Below are 21529 nucleotides of genomic sequence, written 5' to 3'. Positions count from 1 at the left end.
CATACAAAAATAATATATATATATATATATATATATATATATATATATATATATATATATATATATATATATATATATATATATATATATATATATATATATATATATATATATATATATATATATATATATATATATTTTTTTTTTTTTTCATTAATAGTTTTCAAATGTATTATTGGATGAAGTAATTCTACTTAATCATTTATTTGTTATTTTATTGTAATTTATTTTGCCTTTTTATACTCCCAATGTCGTCACAGGGACTTTTTTACATGTATATTTATATAAATATGTGTATGTATACTAGATTTGACAAACATTATGATAGAACGATGTTTAAAAAAAGTGTGCTTACCACGTCAAGGATGGCGTAGAGGATGACCTCCAAGGTCACCACGGTGGTCTTGGTGTGGTCTCTGACAGGACGTGTCATGGAGTACAAGTTGGGGTCTGTGCTGACGTTGAGGTGCTCCAACACTTGGTTGTAGGAACACACTCTGTCAGCGGGGACGCCACCTGCAAGCCACAACAACAACAACAACAACAACAAGTTGAATAGAAAAAGAGGGAAAGAGGAAGAAAGTCTGGCCTGACCGGCGAGGAGCAGCACGGAGAAGAAGAATCCTGCGAGCATCATGACGTGTGTTGTGCCTCATGCGAGTGCTAGCATGAAGTATAGTTGCAAGGGCTGAGCCAAGTTAAATCCCACAAGTCCTGCAAATGCCGTCATGGCGCCAGGAGATGCTCGTACCTCCTAGTTTGCGGGCGGACTCCTTCTACGCCGTCTGCACGCACACTTTCACTCTTACCACTTATGCTGGCTAAATATCAGGATTATTTTGCATTCCTTGGTGGTTTTTATGGCTGGACTGTGGTTTTTTGTGGCAAATATCCTTGTTTTCATGACAAAATACAGTCGTTTTGTGTCCATTTATATAAGAAAACTTTTTTTTTTCATTTTAAAATGTAGTGTTTTCATGGCATATTGTGAATTCATGACAAAATACAATGGTTTTGTGTCCATTTATATAAGAAAACATTTTTTTTTTCATTTCAAAATGTAGTGTTTTCATGGCATATTGTGTATTCATGACAAAATACAGTAGTTTTGTGTCCATTTATATAAGAAAAAAAATTGTTTTCACATTAAAATGTAGTGTTTTCATGGCATACTGTGTTTTCATGACAAAATACGGTAGTTTTGTGTCCATTTATATAAGAAAAAATTATTTTTTCATTTTAAAATGTAGTGTTTTCATGGCATACTGTGTTTTCATGACAAAATACAGTAGTTTTGTGTCCATTTATATAAGAAAAAAATTTTTTTTTTCATTTTAAATGTAGTGTTTTCATGACAAAATACAGTGGTTTTGTATCCATTTATATAAGAACATTTTTTTTCCATTTTAAAATGTAGTGTTTTCATGGCATATTGTGTTTTTATGACAAAATACAGTAGTTTTGTGTCCATTTATATAAGAAAACTTTTTTTTTTTCATTTTAAAATGTAGTGTTTTCATGACAAAATACAGTAGTTTTGTGTCCATTTATATAAGAAAACTTTTTTTTTCCACATTAAAATGTAGTGTTTTCATGGCATATTGTGTTTACATGACAAAATACAATAGTTTTGTGTCCATTTATATAAGAAAACATTTTTTTTTCATTTTAAAATGTAGTGTTTTCATGGCATATTGTGTTTTTATGACAAAATACAGTAGTTTTGTGTCCATTTATATAGGAAAACTTTTTTTTTTCATTTCAAAATGTAGTGTTTTCATGGCATATTGTGTATTCATGACAAAATACAATGGTTTTGTGTCCATTTATATAAGAAAACATTTTTTTTTCATTTCAAAATGTAGTGTTTTCATGGCATATTGTGTTTACATGACAAAATACAGTAGTTTTGTGTCCATTTATATAAGAAAACATTTTTTTTTCATTTTAAAATGTAGTGTTTTCATGGCATATTGTGTTTACATGACAAAATACAATGGTTTTGTGTCCATTTATATAAGAAAACTTTTTTTTTTTTTCATTTTAAAATGTAGTGTTTTCATGGCATATTGTGTATTCATGACAAAATACAATGGTTTTGTGTCCATTTATATAAGAAAAAAAATTGTTTTCACATTAAAATGTAGTGTTTTCATGGCATACTGTGTTTTCATGACAAAATACGGTAGTTTTGTGTCCATTTATATAAGAAAAAATTATTTTTTCATTTTAAAATGTAGTGTTTTCATGGCATACTGTGTTTTCATGACAAAATACAGTAGTTTTGTGTCCATTTATATAAGAAAATTTTTTTTTTTTTCCATTTTAAAATGTAGTGTTTTCATGACAAAATACAGTGGTTTTGTGTCCATTTATATAAGAAAATTTTTTTCCCATTTTAAAATGTAGTGTTTTCATGGCATATTGTGTTTTTATGACAAAATACAGTAGTTTTGTGTCCATTTATACAAGAAAACTTTTTTTTTTCATTTTAAAATGTAGTGTTTTCATGGCATATTGTGTATTCATGACAAAATACAATGGTTTTGTGTCCATTTATATAAGAAAACATTTTTTTTTTTCATTTTAAAATGTAGTGTTTTCATGGCATATTGTGTATTCATGACAAAATACAATGGTTTTGTGTCCATTTATATAAGAAAAAAAATTGTTTTCACTTTAAAATGTAGTGTTTTCATGGCATATTGTGTTTTCATGACAAAATACGGTAGTTTTGTGTCCATTTATATAAGAAAAAATTATTTTTTCATTTCAAAATGTAGTGTTTTCATGGCATACTGTGTTTTCATGACAAAATACAGTAGTTTTGTGTCCATTTATATAAGAAAATTTTTTTTTTTTTCATTTTAAAATGTAGTGTTTTCATGACAAAATACAGTGGTTTTGTGTCCATTTATATAAGAACATTTTTTTTCCATTTTAAAATGTATTGTTTTCATGGCATATTGTGTTTTCATGACAAAATACAGTAGTTTTGTGTCCATTTATATAAGAAAACTTTTTTTTTCATTTTAAAATGTAGTGTTTTCATGACAAAATACAGTAGTTTTGTGTCCATTTATATAAGAAAAATTATATTTTTTTCATTTTAAAATGTAGTGTTTTCATGACAAAATACAGTGGTTTTGTATCCATTTATATAAGAAAATTTTTTTTCCATTTTAAAATGTAGTGTTTTCATGGCATATTGTGTTTTCATGACAAAATACAGTAGTTTTGTGTCCATTTATATAAGAAAACTTTTTTTTTTCATTTTAAAATGTAGTGTTTTCATGACAAAATACAGTAGTTTTGTGTCCATTTATATAAGAAAACTTTTTTTTTTTCCACATTAAAATGTAGTGTTTTCATGGCATATTGTGTTTACATGACAAAATACAATAGTTTTGTGTCCATTTATATAAGAAAACTTTTTTTTTTCATTTTAAAATGTAGTGTTTTCATGGCATATTGTGTTTTTATGACAAAATACAGTAGTTTTGTGTCCATTTATATAAGAAAACTTTTTTTTTTTCATTTTAAAATGTAGTGTTTTCATGACAAAATACAGTAGTTTTGTGTCCATTTATATAAGAAAACTTTTTTTTTTCCACATTAAAATGTAGTGTTTTCATGGCATATTGTGTTTACATGACAAAATACAAGAGTTTTGTGTCCATTTATATAAGAAAACATTTTTTTTTCATTTTAAAATGTAGTGTTTTCATGGCATATTGTGTTTTTATGACAAAATACAGTCGTTTTGTGTCCATTTATATAAGAAAACGATTTTTTTTTTCATTTTAAAATGTAGTGTTTTCATGGCATATTGTGTTATCATGACAAAATACAGTAGTTTTGTGTCCATTTATATAGGAAAACTTTTCTTTTTCATTTTAAAATGTAGTGTTTTCATGACAAAATACAGTAATTTTGTGTCCATTTATATAAGAAACATTTTTTTTTTCATTTTAAAATGTAGTGTTTTCATGGCATATTGTGTTATCATGAGAAAATACAATGGTTTTGTGTCCATTTATATAAGAAAACATTTTTTTTTTCATTTTAAAATGTAGTGTTTTCATGGCATATTGTGTATTCATGACAAAATACAGTAGTTTTGTGTCCATTTATATAAGAAAAAAAATTGTTTTCACATTAAAATGTAGTGTTTTCATGGCATACTGTGTTTTCATGACAAAATACGGTAGTTTTGTGTCCATTTATATAAGAAAAAATTATTTTTTCATTTTAAAATGTAGTGTTTTCATGGCATACTGTGTTTTCATGACAAAATACAGTAGTTTTGTGTCCATTTATATAAGAAAAAAATTTTTTTTTTTCATTTTAAATGTAGTGTTTTCATGACAAAATACAGTGGTTTTGTATCCATTTATATAAGAACATTTTTTTTCCATTTTAAAATGTAGTGTTTTCATGGCATATTGTGTTTTTATGACAAAATACAGTAGTTTTGTGTCCATTTATATAAGAAAACTTTTTTTTTTTCATTTTAAAATGTAGTGTTTTCATGACAAAATACAGTAGTTTTGTGTCCATTTATATAAGAAAACTTTTTTTTTCCACATTAAAATGTAGTGTTTTCATGGCATATTGTGTTTACATGACAAAATACAATAGTTTTGTGTCCATTTATATAAGAAAACATTTTTTTTTCATTTTAAAATGTAGTGTTTTCATGGCATATTGTGTTTTTATGACAAAATACAGTAGTTTTGTGTCCATTTATATAGGAAAACTTTTTTTTTTCATTTCAAAATGTAGTGTTTTCATGGCATATTGTGTATTCATGACAAAATACAATGGTTTTGTGTCCATTTATATAAGAAAACATTTTTTTTTTCATTTCAAAATGTAGTGTTTTCATGGCATATTGTGTTTACATGACAAAATACAGTAGTTTTGTGTCCATTTATATAAGAAAACATTTTTTTTTCATTTTAAAATGTAGTGTTTTCATGGCATATTGTGTTTACATGACAAAATACAATGGTTTTGTGTCCATTTATATAAGAAAACTTTTTTTTTTTTTCATTTTAAAATGTAGTGTTTTCATGGCATATTGTGTATTCATGACAAAATACAATGGTTTTGTGTCCATTTATATAAGAAAAAAAATTGTTTTCACATTAAAATGTAGTGTTTTCATGGCATACTGTGTTTTCATGACAAAATACGGTAGTTTTGTGTCCATTTATATAAGAAAAAATTATTTTTTCATTTTAAAATGTAGTGTTTTCATGGCATACTGTGTTTTCATGACAAAATACAGTAGTTTTGTGTCCATTTATATAAGAAAATTTTTTTTTTTTTCCATTTTAAAATGTAGTGTTTTCATGACAAAATACAGTGGTTTTGTGTCCATTTATATAAGAAAATTTTTTTCCCATTTTAAAATGTAGTGTTTTCATGGCATATTGTGTTTTTATGACAAAATACAGTAGTTTTGTGTCCATTTATACAAGAAAACTTTTTTTTTTCATTTTAAAATGTAGTGTTTTCATGGCATATTGTGTATTCATGACAAAATACAATGGTTTTGTGTCCATTTATATAAGAAAACATTTTTTTTTTTCATTTTAAAATGTAGTGTTTTCATGGCATATTGTGTATTCATGACAAAATACAATGGTTTTGTGTCCATTTATATAAGAAAAAAAATTGTTTTCACTTTAAAATGTAGTGTTTTCATGGCATATTGTGTTTTCATGACAAAATACGGTAGTTTTGTGTCCATTTATATAAGAAAAAATTATTTTTTCATTTCAAAATGTAGTGTTTTCATGGCATACTGTGTTTTCATGACAAAATACAGTAGTTTTGTGTCCATTTATATAAGAAAATTTTTTTTTTTTTCATTTTAAAATGTAGTGTTTTCATGACAAAATACAGTGGTTTTGTGTCCATTTATATAAGAACATTTTTTTTCCATTTTAAAATGTATTGTTTTCATGGCATATTGTGTTTTCATGACAAAATACAGTAGTTTTGTGTCCATTTATATAAGAAAACTTTTTTTTTCATTTTAAAATGTAGTGTTTTCATGACAAAATACAGTAGTTTTGTGTCCATTTATATAAGAAAAATTATATTTTTTTCATTTTAAAATGTAGTGTTTTCATGACAAAATACAGTGGTTTTGTATCCATTTATATAAGAAAATTTTTTTTCCATTTTAAAATGTAGTGTTTTCATGGCATATTGTGTTTTCATGACAAAATACAGTAGTTTTGTGTCCATTTATATAAGAAAACTTTTTTTTTTCATTTTAAAATGTAGTGTTTTCATGACAAAATACAGTAGTTTTGTGTCCATTTATATAAGAAAACTTTTTTTTTTTCCACATTAAAATGTAGTGTTTTCATGGCATATTGTGTTTACATGACAAAATACAATAGTTTTGTGTCCATTTATATAAGAAAACTTTTTTTTTTCATTTTAAAATGTAGTGTTTTCATGGCATATTGTGTTTTTATGACAAAATACAGTAGTTTTGTGTCCATTTATATAAGAAAACTTTTTTTTTTTCATTTTAAAATGTAGTGTTTTCATGACAAAATACAGTAGTTTTGTGTCCATTTATATAAGAAAACTTTTTTTTTTCCACATTAAAATGTAGTGTTTTCATGGCATATTGTGTTTACATGACAAAATACAAGAGTTTTGTGTCCATTTATATAAGAAAACATTTTTTTTTCATTTTAAAATGTAGTGTTTTCATGGCATATTGTGTTTTTATGACAAAATACAGTCGTTTTGTGTCCATTTATATAAGAAAACGATTTTTTTTTTCATTTTAAAATGTAGTGTTTTCATGGCATATTGTGTTATCATGACAAAATACAGTAGTTTTGTGTCCATTTATATAGGAAAACTTTTCTTTTTCATTTTAAAATGTAGTGTTTTCATGACAAAATACAGTAATTTTGTGTCCATTTATATAAGAAACATTTTTTTTTTCATTTTAAAATGTAGTGTTTTCATGGCATATTGTGTTATCATGAGAAAATACAATGGTTTTGTGTCCATTTATATAAGAAAACATTTTTTTTTTCATTTTAAAATGTAGTGTTTTCATGGCATATTGTGTATTCATGACATAATACAATGGTTTTGTGTCCATTTATATAAGAAAAAAAATTGTTTTCACATTAAAATGTAGTGTTTTCATGGCATACTGTGTTTTCATGACAAAATACGGTAGTTTTGTGTCCATTTATATAAGAAAAAATTATTTTTTCATTTTAAAATGTAGTGTTTTCATGGCATACTGTGTTTTCATGACAAAATACAGTAGTTTTGTGTCCATTTATATAAGAAAAAATTTTTTTTTTCATTTTAAAATGTAGTGTTTTCATGGCATACTGTGTTTTCATGACAAAATACGGTAGTTTTGTGTCCATTTATATAAGAAAAAATTATTTTTTCATTTTAAAATGTAGTGTTTTCATGACAAAATACAGTAGTTTTGTGTCCATTTATATAAGAAAACTTTTTTTTTCATTTTAAAATGTAGTGTTTTCATGGCATATTGTGTTTTCATGACAAAATACAGTAGTTTTGTGTCCATTTATATAAGAAAACATTTTTTTTTTCATTTTAAAATGTAGTGTTTTCATGGCATATTGTGTTATAATGACAAAATACGGTAGTTTTGTGTCCATTTATATAAGAAAAAAATATTTTTTCATTTTAAAATATAGTGTTTTCATGGCATACTGTGTTATCATGACAAAATACAGTAGTTTTGTGTCCATTTATATAAGAAACATTATTTTTTTTCATTTTAAAATGTAGTGTTTTCATGACAAAATACAATTAGACATTTATTGGATTTTTTTTCCATTGAAAAATGTTGTGTTTTTATAACAAAACAGTGGTTTTTGTGGCAGAAATTCTCGTTTTCATTGTAAAATGCAGAAGTTTTGTGGCAATATGTGTGTGGTTTTCAGTGCAAAATGTAGTATTTTGGTGGCTAAATGTAGTGTTTGTGGCATTTATTGACATTTTTTCATTGCAAATTATAATTTTTTTCATTGCAAAATACAGTAGTTTTGTGTCCATTTATATAAAAAAAAAATGTTTTTCATTTTAAAATGTAGTGTTTTCATGGTATATTGTGTTATCATGACAAAATACAATTAGACATTTATTGGATTTTTTTTTTCATTGAAAAATGTTGTGTTTTTATAAGAAAACAGTGGTTTTTGTGGCAGAAATTCTCGTTTTCATTGCAAAATGCAGAAGTTTTGTGGCAATGTGTGTGGTTTTCAGTGCAAAATTTGGTATTTTGGTGGCTAAATGTAGTGTTTTCATGACAAAATACAATTAGAAATGTATTGTTTTTTTTTTTTCCATTGCAAAATGTTGTGTTTTTATAACAAAACAGTGGTTTTTGAGGCAGAAATTCTCGTTCTCATTGCAAAATTCAGAAGTTTTCTGGCAATATGTGTGGTTTTCAGTGCAAAATGTAGTATTTTGGTGGCTAAATGTAGTGTTTGTGGCATTTATTGACATTTTTTTCATTGCAAATTATAATTTTTTTGCAAAATACAGTAGTTTTGTGTCCATTTATTTTCCATTTATTATTTTTCATTTTAAAATGTAGTGTTTTCATGGCATATTGTGTTATATGGTTTTGTTTTGATATATGATGGGTCAAATGCAGACGACAAATTTGCAACTATTCTTACCTTCGGGTACTTGTTGATGTGTATTTGGGATCTGTATAAGTCTTGAAAATGTGCGCAGGTCCGCCACTGTAGTCTGTAGTCGATAAACTTCTTCTTTTTCCTCTATCTTCTTGTTATGGGACATTCATCCTCCGCTGTTGCCATTCGTAATATAAAGTAGTGTAAAGTTCTTACTTATATCTCGCTATGGAAGCATTAAAAACTACCAGTGTAGCGAATTTACATAATTATCTCCATTTTATAAATGTCCATTGTGATTTCCATCCATAGCTTCAAAGTTGGGGCTCACCTGTAATATCAATTTCCTGGTAATGCTCTTTTTTTACAAGCCACTAGTAGGATGTTCATCAAGTGTTTATCTTTTTGCAGCCAATCCTGAGGCACTTGTCCAAAAAAGAGAGTCTGAGAAGGTGCAGCTGCCGTTACTTTTACTAGTAACGAGTCACGTTATTAAGTATTTTTACGTACGTTACGCTGTTAACGATGCATTGGATGTAAACATGGCCTGCTACTTTCCATGTGTGTGTCATCAAGAAAGCAGGAAATATTTTTTTAATAATAAAAAACTCTAACCAGCGCCATAACAAAATGAACTTGGTATTAAATAGGAAAAGGCAACATCACACAGCAAACAACACGTAGGCCACAGGTGTCAAACTCAATTAAATGTCAATAAAATACCTTATATTTTCTTTCTTTATTTTCTTATTTTTTTTACTAGAGGTATTAGGTTTATTTTTCTAGTTTTGACAGGGGCAAAAATAGTGTCCAATTTTGCAACAAATATTATATTACATAACTCTTTGGGTCAAAATCAAAATAAATACTTAAATATCTGCTTAACTTATGATTTTATTGCAAGTTATCCATCAAATTGTACACTGTAAAAATGACCAATGGATTTTACTGTAAAATTTAGGGAGTTTTTTTTACAGCATAAGTTGAAAAAAAAACGACCAATGTTTCTTTTTTTACAGTAAAATTCTGTCGACTGAGCGGTTTTTTATTTTATTTTATTTTTTACTGTAAAATCCACGGTTGATGATTTTATGGTAGCACATTTTATTATGGTCAAAAACTGTCGGCTGAGTTGCCAAAATAAAATTAAACAGCGGTACTGTATTTCTATTTACAGTAATATGTTGTAATAATAATAATAATAATAAATAAAAAAAATACACCATATTTTATATTTTCTTTCTTTCTTTTCTTATTTTTTTTACTAAAGGTATTAGGTTTTTTTTGTAGTTTTGACAGAGAAAAAAATAGTGTCCGATATTGCAACAAATATATTATATAACTTTTTGGCTCAAAATCCAAATACATACTTAAATATCTGCTTAACTTATGATTTCAATGCAAGTTATACATCAAATTGTACACTGTAAAAATGACCAATGGATTTTACTGTAAAATTTAGGGAGTTTTTTTACAGCATAAGTTGAAAAAAACCGACCAATGTCGGTTTTTTTTACAATAAAATTCTGTCGACTGAGCGTTTTTTTTATTTTTTATTTGTTTTACTGTAAAATCCACGGTTGATGATTTTATAGTAGCACATTTTATTATGGTCCAAAACTGTCGGCTGAGTTGCCAATATAAAATTAAACAGCGGTACTATATTTCTATTTACAGTAATATGTTGTAATAATAATAATATTTGTAATAAAAATACACCATATAATTTTATAATTTCTTTCTTTACTTTCTTATTTTTTTTTACTAAAGGTATACATTTTTTGTTTGTAGTTTTGACAGGGAAAACAATACCTTATATTTTCTTTCTCTACTTTCTTATTTTTTTTTACTAAAGGTTGTTTTTTTTTCTTCTAGTTTTGACAGGGAAAAAAATAGTGTCCAATATTGCAACAAATATTATATTACATAACTTTTTGGGTCAAAACCCAAATAAATACTTAAATATCTGCTTAACTTATGATTTCAATGCAAGTTATCCATTAAATGGTACACTGTAAAATGACCAATAGATTTGGGGCGGTATAGCTCGGTTGGTAGAGTGGCCGTCAGCAACTTGAGGGTTCCAGGTTCGATCCCCGCTTCCGCTATCCTAGTCACTGCCGTTGTGTCCTTGGGCAAGACACTTTACCCACCTGCTCCCAGTGCCACCCACACTGGTTTAAATGTAACTTAGATATTGGGTTTCACTATGTAAAAGCGCTTTGAGTCACTAGAGAAAAGCGCTATATAAATATACTTCAATTCACTTGTTTTTTTTTACAGTAAAATTCTGTCGACTGAGCAGTTTTTTTGTTTTTGTTTTTTTTACTGTAAAATCCATGGTTGATAATTTTATGGTAGCACATTTTATTATGGTCAAAAACTGTCGCTGACTTGCCAAAATAAAATTAAACAGCGGTACTGTATTTCTATTTACAGTAATATGTTGTAATAATAATAATATATATTTTTAAAATACACTATATAATTTTATATTTTCTTTCTTTATTGTCTTATTTTTTTTACTAAAGGTATTAGTTGTTTTTTTTCTAGTTTTGACAGGGAAAAAAATTGTGTCCAATATTGCAACAAATATTATATTACATAACGTTTTGTGTCAAAACCCAAATAAATACTTAAATATCTGCTTAATTTAAATGTAGGGAGTTTTTTTACAGCATAAGTTGAAAAAAAATGACCAATTTTTGTTTTTTTTACAGTAAAATTCTGTCTAATTTTTTTATTTTTTTTACCACCACGGTTGATAATTTTATGGTAGCACATTTTGTTATGGTCAAAAACTGTCGGCTGGGTTGCCAAAATAAAATTAAACAGAAGTACTGTATTTCTATTTACAGTAATATGTTGTAATAATAATAATAATAATAAATAAAAAATACACCATATAATTTTCAGTAAAAGTCTGGCAACTAAACTAAATATAAAAAAAAATGTATGTAAAGAGTAAAAAAAAAAGTGTGGATTTTACCAGTTTTTTACAGAAATAACTGGCAAAATCCACAGATTTTTTTTTTACTCTTTACGTAATATTTTTTTTTTAAATATTTAAATTCATAGGCAAATGTATTAATTATTTACTGTTACAAGCGGCCCTCAAATGGCAGCCATGACTACGGTATGGCCCCTAATGAAAACAAGTTTGACAAAGTACACACAAACACACACTGCTACTACTACTACTACTACTACTACGAGGAAATAGCGAACAGTAATATGTTGTAATAATAATAATTTTTTTAAAAATACACCGTATAATTTTCATTAAAAGTCTGGCAAATAAACTAAATATTAAAAAAAAAAAATTACGTAAAGAGTAAAAAAAAGTTGTGGATTTTACCAGTTTTTTACGTAATTAAAAAAAAATATATTTAAATTCATAGGCAAATGTATTCATTATTTACTGTTACAAGTGGCCCTCAAATGGCAGCCATGACTGCGGTGTGGCCTTCAATGAAAACAAGTTTGACAAAGTACACACAAACACACACTACTACTACTACTACTACTACTACTACGAGGAAATAGCGAACAGTAATATGTTGTAATAATAATAATAATAATTTTAAAAAATAAATACACTGTATAATTTTCAGTAAAAGTCTGGCAACTAAACTAAATATTTAAAAAAAATAATTACGTAAAGAGTAAAAAAAATCTGTGGATTTTACCATTTTTTTACGTAAAAGAAATGTAAAATATTTAAATTCATAGGAAAATGTATTAATTATTTACTGTTACAAACGGCCCTCAAATGGCAGCCATGACTGCGGTGTGGCCCTCAATGAAAACAAGTTTGACAAAGTACACACAAACACACACTACTACTACTACTACTACTACTACGAGGAAATAGCCAACAGTAATATGTTGTAATAATAATAATTTAAAAAAAAAAATACACCTTATAATTTTCAGTAAGTCTGGCAACTAAACTAAATATTAAAAAAAAAAAAATTACGTAAAGAGTAAAAAAAATCTGTGGATTTTACCAGTTTTTTACGTAAAAGAAATGCAAAATATTTAAATTCATAGGCAAATGTATTAATTATGTACTGTTACAAGCGGCCCTCAAATGGCAGCCATGACTGCGGTGTGGCCCTCAATGAAAACAAGTTTGACAAAGTACACACAAACACACACTGCTACTACTACTACTACTACTACTACGAGGAAATAGCCAACAGTAATATGTTGTAATAATAATATATATTTTTTAAATACACCGTATAATTTTCAGTAAAAGTCTGGCAACTAAACTAAATATTAAAAAAAAAAAAATTACGTAAAAAGTTTAAAAAAAATCTGTGGATTTTACCAGTTTTTTTACGTAAAAGAAATGCAAAATATTTAAATTCATAGGCAAATGTATTAATTATTTACTATTACAAGCGGCCCTCAAATGGCAGCCATGACTGCGGTGTGGCCCTCAATGAAAACAAGTTTGACAAAGTAAACACAAACACACACCGCTACTACTACTACTACTACTACGAGGAAATAGCGAACAGTAATATGTTGTAATAATAATAATTTTAAAAAAAAAATACACCGTATAATTTTCAGTAAGTCTGGCAACTAAACTAAATATTAAAAAAAAAAAAAATTACGTAAAGAGTAAAAAAAATCTGTGGATTTTACCAGTTTTTTACGTAAAAGAAATGCAAAATATTTAAATTCATAGGCAAATGTATTAATTATGTACTGTTACAAGCGGCCCTCAAATGGCAGCCATGACTGCGGTGTGGCCCTCAATGAAAACAAGTTTGACAAAGTACACACAAACACACACTGCTACTACTACTACTACGAGGAAATAGCGAACAGTAATATGTTGTAATAATAATAATTTTAAAAAAAAATACACCGTATAATTTTCAGTAAGTCTGGCAACTAAACTAAATATTAATTAAAAAAAAAAATTACATAAAGAGTAAAAAAAAATCTGTGGATTTGACCAGTTTTTTACGTAAAAGAAATGTAAAATATTTAAATTCATAGGCAAATGTATTAATTATTTACTGTTACAAGCGGCCCTCAAATGGCAGCCATGACTGCGGTGTGGCCCTCAATGAAAACAAGTTTGACAAAGTACACCCAAACACACACTGCTACTACTACTACTACTACTACTACTACTACTACTACTACTACAAGGAAATAGCGAAATGTAATATGTTGTAATAATAATATATATTTTTTTAAATACACCGTATAATTTTCAGTAAGTCTGGCAACTAAACTAAATATTAAAAAAAAAAAAATTACGTAAAGAGTAAAAAAAATCTGTGGATTTTACCAGTTTTTTACGTAAAAGAAATGTAAAATATTTAAATTCATAGGCAAATGTATTAATTATTTACTGTTACAAGCGGCCCTCAAATGGCAGCCATGACTGCGGTGTGGCCCTCAATGAAAACAAGTTTGACAAAGTACACACAAACACACACTACTACTACTACTACTACTACTACTACTACTACTACGAGGAAATAGCGAACAGTAATATGTTGTAATAATAATAATAATAATTTAAAAAAATAAATACACCGTATAATTTTCAGTAAAAGTCTGGCAACTAAACTAAATATTTAAAAAAAATAATTACGTAAAGAGTAAAAAAAATCTGTGGATTTGACCAGTTTTTTACGTAAAAGAAATGAAAAATATATAAATTCATAGGCAAATGTATTAATTATTTACTGTTACAAGCGGCCCTCAAATGGCAGCCATGACTGCGGTGTGGCCCTTAATGAAAACAAGTTTGACAAAGTACACACAAACACACACTGCTACTACTACTACTACTACGAGGTAATAGCGAACAACAAATCCATGATTGAAGCTTGCAATCCTACGACCACGGACCACTTTTCCACTTTGCATCAGTCCGTCTTAGATGAACTCAGGCCCAGCGAAGCCGGCGGCGTTTCTGGGTGTTGTTGATAAATGGCTTTCGTTTTGCATAGTAGAGTTTTAACTTGCACTTACAGATGTAGCGATAAACTGGAGTTACCGACAGTGGTTTTCTGAAGTGTTCCCTGAGTCCATGTGGTGATATCCTTTACACACGGGTGTCGGTTTTTGATGCGGTACCGCCTGAGGGACCGAAGGTCACGTTGGTTTTCGTCCTTGCCGCTTACGTGCAGTGATTTCTCCAGATTCTCTGAACCTTTTGATGATATTACGGAGCGTAGATGGCGAAATCACTAAATTCCTTGCAATAGCTGGTTGAGAAATGTTGTTCTTGAACAATTTGCTCAGGCATTTGTTGACAAAGTGGCGACCCTCGCCCCCGTCCTTGTTTGTGAACGACTGAGCATTTCATGGAAGCTGCTTTTATACCCAATCATGGCACCCACCTGTTCCCAATCAGCCCGTTCACCTGTGGGATGTTCCAAATAAGTGTTTGACCAGCATTCCTCAACTTTCTCAGTCTTTTTTGCCACTTGTGCCAGCTTTTTTTGAAACATGTTGCAGGCATCAAATTCCAAATGAGCTAATATTTGCAAAAAATAACAAAGTTTACCAGCGTGAACGTTAAATATCTTGTCTTTGTAGTCTATTCAATTGAATATAAGTTGAAAAGGATTTGCAAATCATTGTATTCTGTTTTTATTTACCTTTTACACAACGTGACAACTTCACTGCTTTTGGGTTTTGTACGTGCACGTGTGTGTGTGACTGTGTATGTTAATAATACAATTGTGTTATTTAAGACATTTTATATCAGGGGTCACCAACCATTTTGAAACCAAGAGCTACTTCTTGGGTAGTGATTAATGCGAAGGGCTACCAGTTTGATACACACTTAAATAAATTGCCAGAAATAGCCAATTTGCTCAATTGACCTTTAACTCTATGTTATTATTAATAATTAATGATATTTACACTTAATTGAACGGTTTAAAAGAGGAGAAAACACCAAAAAAATGACAATTAAATTTTGAAACATAGTTTATCTTCAATTTCGACTCTTTAAAATTCAAAATTCAACCGAAAAAAAGAAGAAAAAACTAGCTAAATTTAATCTTTTTGAAAAAATTAAAAAAAGAATTTATGGAACATCATTAGTAATTTTTCCTGATTAAGATTAATTTTAGAATTTGATGACATGTTTTAAATAGGTTAAAATCCAATCTGCACTTTGTTAGAATATATAACAAATTGGACCAAGCTATATTTCTAACAAAGACAAATCATTATTTCTTCTAGATTTTCCAGAACAAAAATTTTAAAAGAAATTCAAAAGACTTTGAAATACGAATTAAATTTGATTCTACCGATTTTCTAGATTTGCCAGAATAATTTTTTTGAATTTTAATCATAATAAGTTTGAAGAAATATTTCACAAATATTCTTCGTCGAAAAAACAGAAGCTAAAATGAAGAATTAAATCAAAATGTATTTATTATTCTTTACAATAAAAAAAATAAATGTACATTGATTTAAATTGTCAGGAAAGAAGAGGAAGGAATTTAAAAGGTAAAAAAGGTATATGTGTTTAAAAATCCTAAAATCATTTTTAAGGTTGTATTTTTTTCTCTAAAATTGTCTTTCTGAAAGTTATAAGAAGCAAAGTAAAACAATTCATGAATTTATTTAAACAAGTGAAGACCAAGTCTTTAAAATATTTTCTTGGATTTTCAAATTCTATTTGAGTTTTGTCTCTCTTAGAATTAAAAATGTCGGGCAAAGCGAGACCAGCTTGCTAGTAAATAAATAAAATTAAAAAAATAGAGGCAGCTCACTGGTAAGTGCTGCTATTTGAGCTATTTTTAGAACAGGCCAGCGGGCTACTCATCTGGTCCTTACGGGCTACCTGGTGCCCGCGGGCACCGCGTTGGTGACCCCTGCTTTATATGTTCTGCTGCTAGTGAAGAAGCTCGGCGTACAAACATCCTTAGTCACTGGTCCATTTGGTAAAGAGCAGCGTTAAAAAGAGGACGACCAGAGTCACGTAGAAGATGAAGAAGACCCTGTTGATATTTCTGGCCAGTCGGCTCCAGTATCCCAACTCCTCCTTGTGGCCGCCGTGCAGCAGCCTCAGCGTTCTCTCCATGGCCTTCAGCTCGTCCGACAGCTTCTCCAGCGTCTGGCACAGCACGCCGCTCTGACTCTGTGGCGAGGTTTTCCATTTTGTCAACTGGAATCCTGTTTTTTTTTACATCCACAGGTGAGTCTCGGTCTCACCTCTCTGGCTCCGGGTAACGTGGCGTTCAGAGCCTCGCTGGCAGACATGGAGTAGATGCCTCCGCAGTCCTGCACACCTGGAAGCAGTGACATATCGAAATTTGCGTTAAATATAAAAAATATCCTTAATTAAACCTCTAAAGGCTTAGTGGCCACATGTGTGGACAGCACCTTTTAGCTCTTATTTCCAAAATTGTGTACACTACTGAATTGGGGTCTGATGGCCACTTATGTGGACACTTATACTGCCATCTGGTGGTGTCAGAAGAGTATAACATACAATGGAATTTGGGGGGAAAAAAGTGTAAAAATAGGAATGAGCATGTCACTAAACATGAAGTACACGTTTGTGTACTTATGGACTAAGTACATCATATCAAAAGATGATTCTTAGTTTTTATTCTATATAAAAAAGCATGTAAACAAACAGCTTGGGCCTTAAGAGGTTGAGGGGAACATCACTTTTTTCTTTGCATTTTTTTCTATCATTCACAATCCATATGTAAGACAAGAACACCCTTTTTTTTAAAATGCATTCTAAGCCGTAAATAAACACTAGCAAGAGTCAGCTAACAATTTAGCCAATGGGAGTCGCTCTATTCCGCCTATAAACTGCTCTAAATTACCTCCGTCAACATATTATTTACACACTGTAAGTATATATGTCATGTAGTAAAATTCATAATAACATGTAATATATACATGATGTAAGTATATATGTCATGTAGTAACATTCATAATAACATGTAATATATACATGATGTAAGTATACATGTCATGCAGTAACATTCATAATAACATGTAATATATACATGATGTAAGTATATATGTCATGTTGTAACATTCATAATAACATGTAATATATACATGATGTAAGTATATGTGTCATGTAGTAACATTCATAATAACATGTAATATATACATGATGTAAGTATATATGTAGTATCTAGTAACATTCATAATAACATGTAATATATACATGATTATAAGTATATATGTCATGTAGTAACATTCATAATAACATGTAATATATACATGATGTAAGTATACATGTAATGTAGTAACATTCATAATAACATGTAATATATACATGATGTAAGTATGTATGTCATCTAGTAACATTCATAATAACATGTAATATATACATGATGTAAGTATATATGTAGTATCTAGTAACATTCATAATAACATGTAATATATACATGATGTAAGTATATATGGAGTGTAGTAACATTCATAATAACAAGTGATATATACATGATGTAAGTATATATGTCATGTAGTAACATTCATAATAACATGTAATATATACATAATGTAAGTATATATGTAGTATCTAGTAACATTCATAATAACATGTAATATATACATGATGTAAGTATATATGTCATGTAGTAACATTCATAATAACATGTAATATATACATAATGTAAGTATATATGTAGTATCTAGTAACATTCATAATAACATGTAATATATACATGATGTAAGTATATATGTCATGTAGTAACATTCATAATAACATGTAATATATACATAATGTAAGTATATATGTCATGTAGTAACATTCATAATAACATGTAATATATACATAATGTAAGTATATATGTAGTATCTAGTAACATTCATAATAACATGTAATATATACATGATGTAAGTATACATGTAATGTAGTAACATTCATAATAACATGTAATATATACATGATGTAAGTATATATGTCATATAGTAACATTCATAATAACATGTAATATATACATGATGTAAGTATATATGTCATGTAGTAACATTCATAATAACATGTAATATATACAGGATGTAAGTATATATGTCATGTAGTAACATTCATAATAACATGTAATATATACATGATGTAAGTATATATGTCATGTAGTTACATTCATAATAACATGTAATATATACATGATGTAAGTATATATGTCATGTAGTAACATTCATAATAACATGTAATATATACATGATGTAAGTATATATGTAGTATCTAGTAACATTCATAATAACATGTAATATATACATGATGTAAGTATACATGTAATGTAGTAACATTCATAATAACATGTAATATATACATGATGTAAGTATATATGTCATATAGTAACATTCATAATAACATGTAATATATACATGATGTAAGTATATATGTCATGTAGTAACATTCATAATAACATGTAATATATACAGGATGTAAGTATATATGTCATGTAGTAACATTCATAATAACATGTAATATATACATGATGTAAGTATATATGTCATGTAGTTACATTCATAATAACATGTAATATATACATGATGTAAGTATATATGTCATGTAGTAACATTCATAATAACATGTAATATATACATGATGTAAGTATATATGTCATGTAGTAACATTCATAATAACATGTAGTATATACATGATGTAAGTATATATGTCATGTAGTAACATTCATAATAACATGTAATATATACATGATGTAAGTATATATGTCATGTAGTAACATTCATAATAACATGTAATATATACATGATGTAAGTACATATGTAATGTAGTAACATTCATAATAACATGTAATATATACATGATGTAAGTATATGTCATGTAGTGACATTCATAATAACATGTAATATATACATGATGTAAGTATATATGTCATGTAGTAACATTCATAATAACATGTAATATATACATGATGTAAGTATATATGTAGTATCTAGTAACATTCATAATAACATGTAATATATACATGATGTAAGTATATATGTCATGTAGTAACATTCATAATAACATGTAATATATACATGATGTAAGTATATATGTAGTATCTAGTAACATTCATAATAACATGTAATATATACATGATGTAAGTATATATGTCATGTAGTAACATTCATAATAACATGTAATATATACATGATGTAAGTATATATGTAGTATCTAGTAACATTCATAATAACATGTAATATATACATGATGTAAGTATATGTCATGTAGTGACATTCATAATAACATGTAATATATACATGATGTAAGTATACATGTCATGTAGTAACATTCATAATAACATGTAATATATACATGATGTAAGTATATATGTAATGTAGTAACATTCATAATAACATGTAGTATATACATGATGTAAGTATATATGTCATGTAGTAACATTCATAATAACATGTAATATATACATGATGTAAGTACATATGTAATGTAGTAACATTCATAATAACATGTAATATATACATGATGTAAGTATATATGTCATGTAGTAACATTCATAATAACATGTAATATATACATGATGTAAGTATATATGTCATGTAGTAACATTCATAATAACATGTAATATATACATGATGTAAGTATATATGTAATGTAGTAACATTCATAATAACATGTAATATATACATGATGTAAGTATATATGTCATGTAGTAACATTCATAATAACATGTAATATATACATGATGTAAGTATATATGTAGTATCTAGTAACATTCATAATAACATGTAATATATACATGATGTAAGTACATATGTAATGTAGTAACATTCATAATAACATGTAATATATACATGATGTAAGTATATATGTCATGTAGTAACATTCATAATAACATGTAATATATACATGATGTAAGTATATATGTAGTATCTAGTAACATTCATAATAACATGTAATATATACATGATGTAAGTATATGTCATGTAGTGACATTCATAATAACATGTAATATATACATGATGTAAGTATATATGTCATGTAGTAACATTCATAATAACATGTAATATATACATGATGTAAGTATATATGTAATGTAGTAACATTCATAATAACATGTAGTATATACATGATGTAAGTATATATGTCATGTAGTAACATTCATAATAACATGTAATATATACATGATGTAAGTACATATGTAATGTAGTAACATTCATAATAACATGTAATATATACATGATGTAAGTATATATGTCATGTAGTAACATTCATAATAACATGTAATATATACATGATGTAAGTATATATGTAATGTAGTAACATTCATAATAACATGTAATATATACATGATGTAAGTATATATGTCATGTAGTAACATTCATAATAACATGTAATATATACATGATGTAAGTATATATGTCATGTAGTAACATTCATAATAACATGTAATATATACATGATGTAAGTATATATGTCATGTAGTAACATTCATAATAACATGTAATATATACATGATGTAAGTATATATGTCATGTAGTAACATTCATAATAACATGTAATATATATATGATGTAAGTATATATGTAGTATCTAGTAACATTCATAATAACATGTAATATATACATGATGTAAGTATATATGTCATGTAGTAACATTCATAATAACATGTAATATATACATGATGTAAGTATATATGTAGTATCTAGTAACATTCATAATAACATGTAATATATACATGATGTAAGTATATATGTAGTATCTAGTAACATTCATAATAACATGTAATATATACATGATGTAAGTATATATGTCATGTAGTAACATTCATAATAACATGTAATATATACATGATGTAAGTATATATGTCATGTAGTAACATTCATAATAACATGTAATATATACATGATGTAAGTATACA

At 27.4% G+C, this 21529-nt stretch overlaps 3 protein-coding genes across 7 annotated transcripts in view; 1 reads left to right on the top strand and 2 right to left on the bottom strand.

Moving 5' to 3' along the window:
* The window catches only part of nat9 (N-acetyltransferase 9 (GCN5-related, putative)), a 47376-nt gene extending 46989 nt beyond the window's left edge, over positions 1–387 (top strand). The window contains exon 7 of the mRNA XM_062057223.1: positions 365–387. The gene's annotated coding sequence lies outside the window, so the exon portion shown is untranslated. The remainder of the gene's footprint in view (positions 1–364) is intronic.
* LOC133656252 (5-hydroxytryptamine receptor 3A-like) overlaps positions 1–641 on the bottom strand; it is a 15433-nt gene extending 14792 nt beyond the window's left edge. For both annotated transcript variants that reach the window (XM_062057216.1, XM_062057217.1), the window contains exons 1-2: positions 595–641; positions 356–516 (exon numbers count right to left, since the gene is read on the bottom strand). In XM_062057216.1, coding sequence (XP_061913200.1) covers positions 356–516; positions 595–637 — 204 coding nt within the window. In that variant the 5' untranslated portion in view covers positions 638–641. The remainder of the gene's footprint in view (positions 1–355; positions 517–594) is intronic.
* Positions 642–16142: 15501 nt separating this feature from the next.
* Positions 16143–21529, bottom strand: part of LOC133656251 (5-hydroxytryptamine receptor 3A-like) — a 31005-nt gene continuing 25618 nt past the window's right edge. For all 4 annotated transcript variants that reach the window (XM_062057213.1, XM_062057211.1, XM_062057212.1 and 1 more), the window contains 2 exons: positions 16884–16960; positions 16143–16809 (listed from right to left, as the gene is read on the bottom strand). In XM_062057213.1, the coding sequence (XP_061913197.1) occupies positions 16594–16809; positions 16884–16960 (293 nt within the window). In that variant the 3' untranslated portion in view covers positions 16143–16593. The remainder of the gene's footprint in view (positions 16810–16883; positions 16961–21529) is intronic.

Source organism: Entelurus aequoreus, linkage group LG08 (genome assembly GCF_033978785.1).
Source record: "Entelurus aequoreus isolate RoL-2023_Sb linkage group LG08, RoL_Eaeq_v1.1, whole genome shotgun sequence".
Lineage (NCBI taxonomy): Eukaryota > Metazoa > Chordata > Actinopteri > Syngnathiformes > Syngnathidae > Entelurus > Entelurus aequoreus.
Note: the sequence above shows the minus strand (reverse complement) of the source record. Positions and strands in the feature narration are given on the sequence as shown.